The 14,005-nt window shown below is 37.4% G+C and overlaps 1 protein-coding gene across 1 annotated transcript; it reads left to right on the forward strand.

Annotated features, from left to right (window-relative positions):
* Positions 1–2,311: 2,311 nt before the first annotated feature.
* On the forward strand, positions 2,312–13,479 carry ZNF674 (zinc finger protein 674). Its single transcript, XM_007124554.4, has 2 exons — positions 2,312–2,503; positions 9,607–13,479. Exons 1-2 carry the CDS (start codon positions 2,341–2,343, stop codon positions 11,097–11,099), a joined length of 1,656 nt encoding a protein of 551 aa, XP_007124616.2. The 5' UTR covers positions 2,312–2,340; the 3' UTR covers positions 11,100–13,479.
* Positions 13,480–14,005: the final 526 nt, after the last annotated feature.

Here is a 14,005-nt window from a genome sequence, read left to right on the forward strand (position 1 = left end):
TGAGTTATTTGTAGTGAGGTGGATGGACCTAGAGTCTGTCATACAGAGCGAAGTAAGTCAGAAAGAGAAAAACAAATACCGTATGCTAACACATATATATGGAATCTAAGGGGAAAAAAAAGGTCATGAAGTACCTAGGGGTAAGACGGGAATAAAGACACAGACCTACTAGAGCATGGACTTGAGGATATGGGGAGGGGGAAGGGTAAGCTGTGACAAAGTGAGAGAGTGACTAAGACTTTTTTTAAAAAAAATCATGAATGTGTGTTGTATTTTATCAAATGCTTATTTTCTGCATCTATTGGGAAGATAATTTTTTTGGCCTTTAATCTATTAATGTGGTGGATTATATTAATAGATTTTCTCATGTTGAACTGTTCTTGCATTCCTGCACTAAACTCTATTTAGTTGTAAAACGTTTTTTAAATTAATTGAATTCAGTTTACTCATATTTAATTTCAGAGTTTTCCGTTAACGTTCAGAAGTGAGACAGATCTTAGGTTTTCTTTTCTTGCACTCTACTCTTACTCTGGTATCTATGGTTATCCTAGCTGCATAAAAGAGACTGGGTACTCCTCCCTTTTTTTTGTTTTTTCCTAGTTTCTGAAACTGCACTGACTGAAGTATACCTGTTCTTAAGAGTTTGAGAGCAATCATCTACAACAACATCTAGATAAGAGGCCCCTTTTTAGGGCAAGACTTTTGATTACCTAGTGAATTTTATAGTTATTTAAAATAATTACTGATTTATTCATGTTTTCTGTATCTTCTGTCAATTCTGGTCGTTTTTTTAGACAATTATGTTTCATCTGAGATTTCAAATTTACTGACCCAAGGCAGTAGTCTCTTTTGATTAAAAAAAAGTTTAATTTTTATCAAATTAAATCATGCCCGAGGTTTAAAGAATAAAATAAATGTGATATGGCTTCCCTGGTGGCGCAGTGGTTGAGAGTCCGCCTGCCGATGCAGGGGAAACGGGTTCGTGCCCCGGTCTGGGAAGATCCCACATGCCGCGGAGTGGCTGGGCCCCTGAGCCATGGCCGCTGAGCCTGCGCGTCCGGAGCCTGTGCTCCACAACGGGAGAGGCCACAACAGTGAGAGGCCCGCATAAAAATAAATAAATAAATAAATAAATAAATAAGATAAAACTATAATGAATGTCAAGGGCATGATAGTGTACTTGGTCTTAGCCAAAAGGCTGAGAAGCAGTCAGGGCATGACAAACATAAAAATTCAGGATAGTGATTATCTGAGAAGAGAATGAAATGGGCAATGAAGAACTTCAAAGGTAAAAATGATTTGTTTTTTAATGAGTGGTGGATACACAGATACTTTTTGGTATCTCTGTTCTTTATAATTTACATATATCTTACAAAAATTATTTAAAATTTTCTGCTATGGTAGATGAAGATTTAGTTCACTTCATTGTTTTTGCCACTCATACACATACAAACACGCAAAGACTTCTTTTTTTTTTTTTTTTTTTTGGCGGTTTGCGGGCCTCTCACTGTTGTGGCCTCTCCCGTTGCGGAGCACAGGCTCCGGACGTGCAGGCTCAGCGGCCATGGCTCACGGGGCCCAGCCGCTCCAAGGCATGTGGGATCTTCCCAGACCAGGGCACGAACCCGCGTCCCCTGCATCGGCAGGCTGACTCTCAATCACGGTGCCACCAGGGAAGCCCAAGATTTCTTTTTTGAATATTTTTTTCTTTTTTATTGAAGTATAGTTGATTTACAATATTATATTAGTTTTAGGTGTACAACACAGTGATTTGATATTTTTACAGAATACTCCATTTAAAGTTATTATAAAATATTGACTGTATTCCCTGTGTGTACATTACATCCTTGTGTCATATTTATTTTATACCTAGTAGTTTTTATCTCTTAATCCCCTGCTCCTATCTGGCCCCTCCCCCTTCCCTCTCCCAATTGGTAACAACTAAATTGTACTCAGTATCTGTCAGTCTGTTTCTGTTTTGTTATATTCATTTGTTTTAGTTTTTAGATTCCACATTTAAGCAAAAACATATGGTATTTGTCTTTCCCTGTCTGATTTATTTCACTAAGCATAATACCCTCTAGGCCCATCTGTGTTCTTACAGATGGCAAAATTTCATTCCTTTTTATAGCTAAGTAATATTCCATTGCGTGCGTGTGTGTGTGTGTGTGTGTGTGTGTATCTTCCTTATCCATTCATCTGTTGATGGACACTTAGGTTGCTTCCATGTCTTGGCTATTGTAAATAATGCTGCTATGAACATTGACATGCATGTATCTTTTCAAATTAGTGTTTTTGTTTTTTTCAGATGTATACCCAGGAGTGGAATTACTGGATCATATGGTAGTTTCTATTTTTGACTTTTTGAGGAACCTCCATAGTGTCTTCCATAGTAGCTGCACCAGTTTGCATTCCCGCCAACAGAGTACGAGGGTCCCCTTTTCTCCACATCCTCACCAACGTTTGTTATTTGTGTTCTTTTTGATGGTAGCCATTCTGACAGGTATGAGGTGATATCTCATTGTGATTTTGATTTGCATTTCCCTGATGATTAGTGATGTTGAATATCTTTTCACGTGCCTGTTGGCCATCTCTATGTCTTCTTTGGAACACAAAAACTTCTTGTTCTCCCATGTTCCCAATATGATTATACCATAAATTTGGTTTACATCAGTACTACTGTTTACAATATAATGACCATATAAACACTATAGACAGCTTAGCCATGTAGTCATCTATGATTAATTTACCTTTTCTGCATAACTTTTAGTTTCCTTTGGTTAAAAATTGTCTTGTTTCTTTCATTTGCTTCTTTCGCTATGTACTTATCACCAGTTTAACTTAAACATGACCAGTTGTCTAGAGTGATTCTGAATGCTTTCAGAGCTTCAAGTGTCCCATGAATGTCATACCCCTGAGTTTCTCCAGAGGCCTCTGACCACTTCCTTCTGGGTGGATTATCCTCATCCCTGTTTGCTCAGCTACCATCCTGACATCTCTTCACCATCATTCTGGGAATTCCCTCCACTTTCTGCATTGTTGGAATCCTTCGTTTGCTTTATGCCATGCCTTTTTCCATATTTCACTGGAGCACATTCTTCCTGTACTTTCCTAAGAAAGAATGTAGGTCCATGGGAGGTAAATTTTCTGAGATTTTTGAATATCTGAAAGTGTTGAATCCTCATCCAAGATGGAGAGTTGAGCTTGGGGTAGAGTTCTAGGATGGACATTTCTTTCCCTTAGACTTTTGAAGGCATTGTTCCATTGTCTTCTGATTGTAATTTTCCTTTTGAGAACTCTGAAGCCTATTCTGATTATTGATACTTGGTATCATTTTTTTTCTATCTGTAAGCTTGTAAGATTTTTCCCCTTTACTTCAATGCTTGCTGACATTTCTTCACGTGTCCTAATAGGGGTGCATTTTCACCAGCATTGCTGGGCACTTGGTAGAGGAGACAAATCCCCGCAGGGATAGTTAGTTGCTCCTTTCTCGTGCAAAGCCAAGATGCTACAGGGCTAGACAGCTGCAATTCAAGTCCAAGCGGCAAGTAAGGCATTTTAGAAAGCCCTTTTCACTTTGTCTGTGGGAGATTCCAAATTGACCCACTAAAAATAGGCACCGCCAGGCATCTAGTCACCCAGAAGAAAATCAGGTGTTCAGTGCCCCAGGCAGGCAAAAATCATCTTATCAACATAGGGAATATTCCACAATCTGCATTCCCAAACTTCAGCCAGGAGCCAGGCCTGACATGTTAACACTTTGCTGCACGTTACCTTTACTGGTGCTGTCTATTTCTTCATGGGGATTGGAGTTACCATATACTGTCCCTTCTTTCTTGGAGCCAAGCTCCAAGTTAGGTCAAGTAGTGACAGCACTCTGGAGATGAGGCTTTTGGTGGAACTCCCTTCAGTTGCTGTGACAATGCCAGTTTTCACTGCTTCTGGACCACAGAGCTGAGGAGCCAGGGGTTTGGGGTGGAGGTGGGGGTGGGGGGAAAGTAGCACCAAGTGGAAAACCACACACCTGGCTGCTCTTAGTGAGGTTCACTGGTTCTTCTTGAATAAATGCTTTATAATCTGTTGTGTGCCTTTGGTTAATTTCCAAAGTCCTGAAATGACAGATTTTGATAATTTTGCCAGTATTTTCATTGCTTTTATGGGGAAGAGGATTTACTAAGGTCCTCACTCCACTGTTCCAGAAGCCCTGCCTTAAGGCATTTCTCTTAAAACTTCAGAAAAGTATAGAAAATCATAGTCATAACAAATACCCTTGTAGTTACACCTCCCAGAATTAGCAAATGCTAAGATTTTGTCATTTGGTGGCGGTGGTTTTTTGTTTATAAAAGAAATAGAGGTTTACAATTAAAGGTGAAGCCTCCCTTTTCCTCTCCTGAATCCTGCTCCCTTCATTCCCGCCCCAGGCAAACAATATCATGAATTTGGTACGTTATCTTTCTAACCCATGTTTTTAAACTTTTACTACATAAATTTGCATCTGTAATCAATATAGCATTCTTTTTGGTAAATTTACCCGATTAGTGCTCTAGAACCATAGGGGTCTTTCTACAACTTTCTTTCAGTATTCAGTGTTACCCTTTGAGTTTAGCTATGCTGATATGTTAGATTTAGTTCATTCATTTTTCACTCCTGCATAGCATTCCAACATCTGAGTATCACAGTCCATCAATCCAAGCTTCTATTGCTGGGCATTTGGTTGTTTCTAATATCTTTTTGCCATTCTTGTACATATTTGCAGAATTTCTCTCTGGTATAACTATAAGTGGAATACATAGTAGGGTATATACATTTTCAACATTAATAGATGTATAACTTTTTTCTGTCATAAATAGAATCAATTTGCCTTGTATATTTAAGAGTTTTGCATCTATGTAAGTGAAATTGCTTTATAATATTGTCATATTCTGTCCTTACTTGCTTTTGGCATCCAGGTCATTCTGTTTTGTATAACATAAGCATTGTTTTACCAATTTTCCTTTGGTTAATTGCCAGGTATATTTCTATGATTTTATTTTCAACATTTCTTTTGTTTTGCTTTAATTGTCTTTTGAAACTTATAGCTGATTTTTAAAAGTACAATTTAATATGGTTGGCCTATAATTAATGGGGTTAATATTTATTGTGCTACTACTTTATTTGTATTTCTTATTTTATTGTATTTTCTAGATATCCTGCTTTTCCTTTACCTCTTTTTTCCTGCCTTTGCTGGATTTTCTTTACCCTCCCCCCTGCCTTTTTCCCCTTTGGTCATTTTTCTCCTGAATAATTCAATACTAAGCATTATTCTTAGCAGGCTTTGTGTGTGGCAAATTCTCTGTCTTTTCTTGTCCAAAAACATCTTTATTTTGTCATCTTTCATTGCAATAATTTATCTGGGGATAGAGTTCTAAGGTGACATCTTCTCTTAGGACTTTGAAAATATGTACTATTTTGGCTTCTTTTTTAGCTGATGAAATCTATTGCCGACCTAATTGTTTCTTTATAGGTGATTTTTAAAATTTCTTCATGGTAGCTTTCAATACGTACTTTCTTAAAGTCTTACAGTTACACAGAACTGTGTCTGGGTGCAGATTTGCTTTTATTTACCACACTCAGGACTCTGGACATTTAAGAGTAGGATACATGCCTTTCTTCCATACCAGAAAACTGCCAGTCATTGTTTCTTCAAATATTGCCTAGATTGGGGGTCCCCCAGGACCACTACCACATTCAGAAATTCTCGAGAAGGAATCCCAGGACTTGGCGTCTAGTTGTATTTACAGCTAAAATTTATTACAGTGATATAGTAAGGATATACAACTAGAGCATAAGGGAAAAAGACATTAGCAGAATCTGGAGGACTCCATGTACAGGGTTCCTTATGCTCTCTCCCTCCCACCTTGGGTCACGCAGGGCACACTTCTCCCAGCAGTGAAAGTGCAGCAACATGTGTGTGATGTTTATGCCCAGGGAAGCCCATTAGAGACTCAGTCAGTGTCCTCACATCACAGACTGCCTAGCACATACCAAAATTCCAGACCCCCAGAAGGAAAGGAAATGTTCTGCTTAAATCACATTGTTTGTACAAGCAGCTGTATCAGTTAGGCAGTGGTGGGGACATTCCTGAACTCCAAATTCCCAGATGGCAGCCAAGGGCCAACCTTGCAAGCTGCCCTTTCTAAGTATAGCAGTCTCAGGGTTGCTATGTTAACCCGTTTCTTGGCATATTGCCCCCTCTACCTTTTTCTCTAGTCTTCCATTTGATTTGCTATTAAACCTATTTTGGAACATCATTTCTCTATTTCTCTTACCATATTTCCATTGTTAGCTCTTCATGCTACATTTTGGGTGATTTCTCAAGATCTGTCATCTAATTTGTTAAATCTGTCTTTATCTGTGACCAGATAGAAGTAGTAGATAGAAGTTCAACTTCTATCTACTATTCAACCTCTTTATTTAGAGTTTTAAAAATAATGCCTGTATATAATTTTCCTAGTTTTTTCCCCCATAGTCTAGTTCTTACCTTATTTCTTTGAATAGTTGAAATACATTTATTTTGAAGTTCACATGGTTCTACTAGCTACAGTTCTAGGAATGGGAGTATCTTTAAATGTATCTGCTGATTCTCTTTCATGATGGGTCATTTCTTTGTGAAGTTGTTAATTTTTTACTGTGAACTCTTCAGTGAAAATTGGTATTCCATAGATATCTTGTGATCCCTAAGCTATAAAAACATAAGAATATATCTTTTGGAAAGCTTGCCACTACTAGGAACCTACTAATACAGGACCAATTTTTAGTTTAATTTTTCAGCTTATGGGCTCTGTACTACACTTATAATCATTTGGATTGAGTTACAGAAGTAGGCTTTTAATTTTTTTAAATTTTATTAAAGTATAGGTGATTTACAATGTTGTGTTTAATTTCTGCTGTACAGCAAAGTAACTCAGTTATACATATATATTCTTTTCCATTATGGTTTATGACAGGATGTTGAATAGAGTTCCCTGTGCTATACAGTAGGACCTTGTTGTTTATCCATTCTATACATAATAGTTTGCATCTGCTAGTCCCAAACTCCCAATCCATCCCTCCCCCGTGCCCCCTCCAACTTGGCACAGAGACCCTGGAACAGACCACCAGTCTGTTCTCTATGTCTGTGAGTCTGTTTCTGTTTCATAGATAGGTTCACTTGTGTCATATTTTAGATTCCACATATAAGGGATATCATATGGTATTTGTCTTTCTCTTTCTGAATTCACTTAGTATGATAATCTCTAGGTCCATCCATGTTGCTTCAAATGGCATTATTTCATTCTTTTTATGGCTGAGTAATATTTCAGTGTGTGTGTGTGTGTGTGTGTGTGTGTGTGTGTATGCCACATCTTCTTTATCCATTCATCTGTCAATGGACATTTAGGTTGCTTCCATATCTTGGCTATTATTAATAGTGCTGCTATGAACATAGGGGTGCATATATCTTTTCGAATTATAGTTTTGTCCAGATATATGCCCAGGAGTGGGATTGCTGGATCACATAGCAACTCTATTTTTAGTTTTTAGAGGAACCTCCATACTGTTCTCCATAGTGGCTGCACCAAGTTACATTCCCACCAACAGTATAGAAGGGTTCCCTTTTTTCCACATCCTAATGCAGCTTTTGTTATTTGTAGACTTTTTAATGATGGCCATTCTGACCGGTGCGAGGTGGTACTTCATTGTAGTTTTGATTTGCATTTCTCTAATAATTAGCAATGTTGAGCATCTTTTCATGTGCCTATTGGCCATCTGTATGTCTTCTTTGGAGAAATGTCTATTTAGGTCTTCTGCCCATTTTTTTTGTTAGGCCGTTTGTTTTTTTGTTATTGAGTTATATGAGCTCTTTGTATATTTTGGAAATTAAGCCCTTGTCGGTCACATCATTTGCAAATATTTTCTCCCATTTCGTAGGTTGTCTTTTCATTTTGTTTATGGTTTCCTTTGCTGTGCAAAAGCTTATGTTTGATTAGGTTCTATTTGTTTATTTCTGCTTTTATTTCTATTGCCTTGGTAGACTGACCTAAGAAAACATTGGTAGGATTTATGTCAGAGAATGTTCTCTTCTAGGAGTTTTATGGTGTCATGTCTTATATTTAAGTCTTTAAGCCATTTTGAGTTTATTTTGTGTGTGGTGTGAGGGTGTGTTCTAACTTCATTGATTTACATGCAGCTGTCCAACTTTGCCAAAACACCTTGCTGAAGAGACTGTCTTTTCTCCATTGTATATTCTTGCCTGCTTTGTCGAAAATTAATTGACTGTAGGTGTGTGGGTTTATTTCTGGGCTCTCTATTCTGTTCCATTGATTCATATATCTGTTTTTGTGCCAATATCATGCTGTTTTGATTACTGTGGCTTTGTAGTATTGTCTGAAGTCTGGGAGGGTTTTGCCTCCTGCTTTGTTCTTTTTCCTCAGGATTGCTTTGGCAATTCTGGGTCTTTTATGGTTCCATATAAATTTTAGGATTATTTGTTCTAGTTCTGTGAAAAATGTCATGGGTAATTTGATAGGGATCGCATTAAATCTATAGGTTGCTTTGGGTAGTATGGCCATTTTAACAATTCTTCCAATCCAAGACAATGGGGTATTTTTTCTTCAAATCCTCTTCAGTTTCCTTTATCAATGTTTTATAGTTCTCAGCATATAAGTCTTTCACCTCTTTGGTCAAGTTTATTCCTAAGTATTTCATTTTTTTGATGTGATTTTAAAAGGGGTTGTTTAGGGCTTCCCTGGTGGCACAGTGGTTGAGAGTCCGCCTGCCGATGCAGGGGACATGGGTTCATGCCCCGGTCCGGGAAGATCCCACATGCCGCGGAGTGGCTGGGCCCGTGAGCCATGGCCACTGAGCCTGCACGTCTGGAGTGCTCTGCAATGGGAGAGGCCACAACAGTGAGAGGCCTACATACCGAAAAAAAAAAAAAAAGGGGGTTGTTTATTTACTTTCCCTTTCTGATATTTCACTGTTAGTGTAAAGTAATGTAACTGATTTCTGGATGTTAATCTTGTATCCTGCTACCGTGCTGAATTTATCAGTTCTAGTAGTTTTTGTGTGGAGTCTTTAGGGATTTCTATATATAGTATCATATCAGGCTTTTGATTTCTTATATATAATATCCTTCTTTCCAATTTCCTTGACCAGTGGGGAGTCTTTCTAGTTCCTGTTTAACATGCATGGATGCCCTTTGTGGCTCCTACTTTAAGTGCAAATTATATTCTAGTTTCCTGAACATTTGTGCCCTGTGGTCTGGATTCCCCTGCAAATCTTCAACCTTCAGTTTCTGTTCACCCCATCACTTTAAACTCTCACTTCAGTTTTGACATCTAAAAACTTTCTTTTCTTGGCTTTGAGCTTGACTGCATATTAAATTATTTTCTGTTAAATATGGGCCAGCATTTCTTTGTATTTACAGTTGAGGGAGGTGGTGGTGGTGGAGCATAGGGAGGGTTCATCCACATCAGCTCAGGTCCATTAATAGGAGTTCACAGCAGGGCATTTATGAATTAATTTTATGCCATAACATTATAGTAGAAATATTTATAAATTTGATGATTCATTGCATTTTTTCCCTAGAATTCTGGCAAGTTGGTGACCCAATAGATAATCACAAGGAAAGCCAAGACAAACCTCTGTGGCAGGCTGCATCTGTTGATAAGGAAACACTGAAGGATGGAAGTGGCCAAGAATTCAGAACATACAGAAAAATCATTTATCCAAGCACAAACTTTGTTTCTATAAGACAAAGACTCCCTAAATATGATTCATGGGGAAAGTGTTCAAAACATAATTTAAATTTTCTTAGTCAAAGTAGAAGATATGTAAGAAAGAAATATGATGAATGTAAGGCATATTGGAAATTATGCTTCCATTCTAATCTTGATAAAGCTCAACCTGGAGAGAAATTCTTTGAGCCTAGTGAACATGGAAAAGCCCTCTACCATAAGCAAGCCCTTAATAAAAGTCCAAGAATTCACACCGGGGAGAAATTCTATAAATGTTCTGAATGTGGAAAAGTGTTTAAGCAGAAAGCAAACCTTGTTGTACATCAGAGAACTCACACCGGAGAGAAACCTTATGAATGCTGTGAATGTGCAAAAACCTTCAGCCAGAAGTCAACCCTCATTGCACACCAGAGAACTCATACAGGGGAGAAGCCGTATGAATGCAGTGAATGTGGGAAAACATTTATCCAGAAGTCAGCTCTGATTAAACATCAGCAAACTCATACAGGAGAGAAACCATTTGTATGTGGTGAATGTGCAAAAGCTTTTAAGAGTTCATATCACCTTATTAGACATGAAAAAACACACATTAGACAAGCATTTTATGAAGCTATCAAATGTGGTAAGTCCAGCCTTACACATCAAAGGACTCATACAGGTGAGAAACCTGAGTGCAATAAACATGGGAAAGCCTTTGATGAGACGCCCACCCCCATTAAACATCAAGGAACTCATACAAAAGAGAAACCTTATGAGTGCAGTAAATGCGGAAAAGGCTTCAGGGGAAAGTCACACCTTTCTGTTCATCAGAGAGTTCATACAGGAGAGAAACCCTATGAATGCAGCATATGTGGGAAGACTTTCAGTGGAAAATCACACCTCTCTGTCCATCATAGAACTCATACAGGAGAGAAACCTTATGAATGCAGAAGATGTGGGAAAGCATTTGGTGAGAAGTCAACCCTTATTGTACATCAGAGAACTCATACAGGAGAAAAACCCTATAAATGCAACGAATGTGGGAAAGCCTTCAGTGAAAAGTCACCACTGACTAAACATCAGAGAATTCATACAGGAGAGAGGCCCTATGAATGCAGTGACTGTAGGAAAGCATTCAGTAGGAAGTCAACTCTCATTAAACATCAGAGAATTCATACAGGAGAAAAACCCTATGAATGTAGTGAATGTGGCAAAGCCTTCAGTGTGAAATCAACTCTCATTGTACATCACAGAACTCATACAGGAGAAAAACCTTATGAATGCAGAGAATGTGGCAAAGCCTTCAGTGGGAAGTCAACTCTCATTAAACATCAGGAAAGTCATACAGGAGAGAAAACCTATTAATATACTTTAGTGTGAGATAATTTCACTAGTTACACCTCATTATATTATATATCAATTCATCCTGGTGAGTAACCTTATAAATATCAAAAAATGTCAAAAACTCTTCATATATTATTTAATGTTCACTTAATAAAAGGCACAAAAGTATAATTCCAGAAGCATATAATAAATGTGATCAATTTTTCACCCAGAATTCTTACACAAGTGGAGAACTGTATACCAGAGAATTCAAAAGTGGCAAAACTGTGAATATACTGATGTGGAAAAGACTTTAGAAAGAATTTAAATGTCCTTGCCTATCAGAGTATTTATGCTGAGGAAAAACAAAGAATTTAATGAGTTTAGAAAACTGTGTTAGAAATTATGAGAGAAATATGTTCCATAGTCTATACCACACATTTTGTGTGAAAGGTGCAGAGGTTGCAAACAAGCACTCAATCATTAAGATATGTTCACTGTGGAGTAGAGGATGACATTTTTGAAAGAAAAATATAAAGCAAAAATTGTTAATCCTAGCTAGGGCAAACTCCCAGTTTACTTCTTAAACAAAATAGAAAAATTGCTTCCTTAAGTGGTGTGACGGAGGATGAGTCATAATGATCCCTGAAACAAAGGAGCTCAAACAGGAGATCTTACACATATTCATCAACACTTTCAGTGCAGAAATGCAAACCCCTTACAGAAAAGGCATATATTAAGCTTTGACACACCTCACTTAGGAACAGTGCTTACAACTTAATATTTAAGGGTAATCATTTTATGGTTACATTTATGCCTCATTTTATTAGTCAATAAAAGGTCTTTAATTTTCAGCTTATCTCCCTTAACACAATACTATTTAAAATAGAAAAAAATAAATTGAATATCCAATAGTCAATTGATTAAATACTGACATATCAATAAGATAGAATAGTATGCACTAATTAAAAATTTTCTCATGTTTGAGGATTTGGGGAAATGTTCATGGTAATTGGCTAAGTGAAAAAACATAAAACAATGTACCACATAATTTACATTATAAAAAAATAGATCAACGATAGATAATGCACCATTATATCAGTGATTCTGGATGGCAGAAAAGTAGCAGTTTTATGCTGAGTAAAATTATTTGCACATATATATGTATACAAATATATTTGTTTTATATTTGTATCTGTTTTAGGTGTGTGTGTATAGGTAGACACAGAACAAAATGCTCGGAAGGAAATACAACAAATTATTAAGCAGATTATCCAGATTATCACTTGGGTGGTAGGATTATTGATTTTTTAATTTTTTAAATGTTGTCTGCAGAAACTACCAATAAAATGATCTTGTGCATACTTGATTCTGTCTTCCAATCCATTTTCCCATTCAGCTTTGTCTTTAATATGTGACACCATTCTCTTCTTAAAATGACCCCATTTTCACATGTCTCTATATTCCCTATTCCTTTTCCATGTGGTTGTCTGAGTGTATGGTTTTGAGTATGTGTTTTGCATCTTAAAAATGGGTATCCTGTGATTGTAATATCTGTATGTGATTTTTTTGGATAAAAATAAGTTATCTCCATAGTTCTTTACTCTGTAACCACTGAATACTGTTACATAAATTATCAGCTAACAAACTTTACAGGCGAGGAGAGAGGTAGTAAATGGTCCAACTGCTAAGTATATGAATTCCAATTATACACTAGGAGACTGAGGAAATCACCACTGGGTGGGTCTGCATGTGCAGTGGGCCACTGTGAATCAGGTTTAAGCCAGGACTCAGTGTAACACCTGTACCCAGTAAGCCCCCACTCTTAACAGGAGGGCCATGGTGATGCTTTGCATGTCTGGGTATTAATGTCAACTCAGAAAGCTGTGTCCAATAGTCCTAAAAAAATTCCCTTTTCCCCAGTGACTAGAGTCACCCAGATAAATGGCCATAGGTTCCTTTGGGAAGAGACTAAGGTAAGTATTTTATGTTTGCTACAATGTTGTAGGGTTCTTCCTATGAGGGACATGGGCACCTCTCTAGACAATTGGTTCCAGATCTAAAATTTGGCTCAGGTCTGGGAACTCAGCAAGGGACCCTCACTTTTTAATGAAGCATTTGCCCTCAGACGCCTCTCTTTGAATCTTGCCTTTTTTTTTTCTTTCTTTTTTTTCGCCATACCACCTGGCTTGCAGGGTCTTAGTTCTCCAACCAGGGATCCAACTCGAGCCCCCTGCAATGGAAATGCGGAGTCCAGTGGTTAGTCCCTGGTTAGGCCAGGGAATTCCCAAATCTTGCCTTTTTCTGATTGTAATATTAAACAGCAATTCTGTTGGCGCCCATCAATCTTACTCCTAGGGATGCCAGGCTCATCATAGACTCATTACAGCCAAGGAAAGAATTAATGAGCTTGAGAGAAAGTGTTTAGGCTTGTACCATTCAATATGATGTTGGCATTTTATACATGCCCTTTAACAGATTGAGGAAGTTCCTTTCTATTCCTAGTTTATTAAGGGCTTTTTTTTATCATGAACATATATTAATTTAGCCACATTATTTTCCTGTAACCATTGAGATGATCATATGTTTTTGCCTTTATTCTGTTAATATATTTAATTAAATTGAATTCTGAATGTTAACCTTGCATTCATTTTCAAATATTATTGGATTCCATTTGCTAAATATTTTTTTAAGGGTTTGTACATCAATATTCATGAGATTTATTGGTCTGTACTTTTCTTTCCCTTTAATTTCTTGGTCAGGTGTCAGGGTAATGCTGGTCTAAAAAACTTGCTGGGAATTATTTCCTCCTTATTTTCCTAAAGGGTTTGTATAGGATTGATATTATATCATTATAAATATTGGAGGACAATCTCCATGAGACCATTCTCACTTGCCTGGTAGAGCTGAAGGTCATTAGCAAAGCTTTTTTGTCCATCCCAACTCCA

This window comes from Physeter macrocephalus, chromosome 21 (assembly GCF_002837175.3).
Source record: "Physeter macrocephalus isolate SW-GA chromosome 21, ASM283717v5, whole genome shotgun sequence".
NCBI classification, from domain to species: Eukaryota; Metazoa; Chordata; class Mammalia; order Artiodactyla; family Physeteridae; genus Physeter; species Physeter macrocephalus.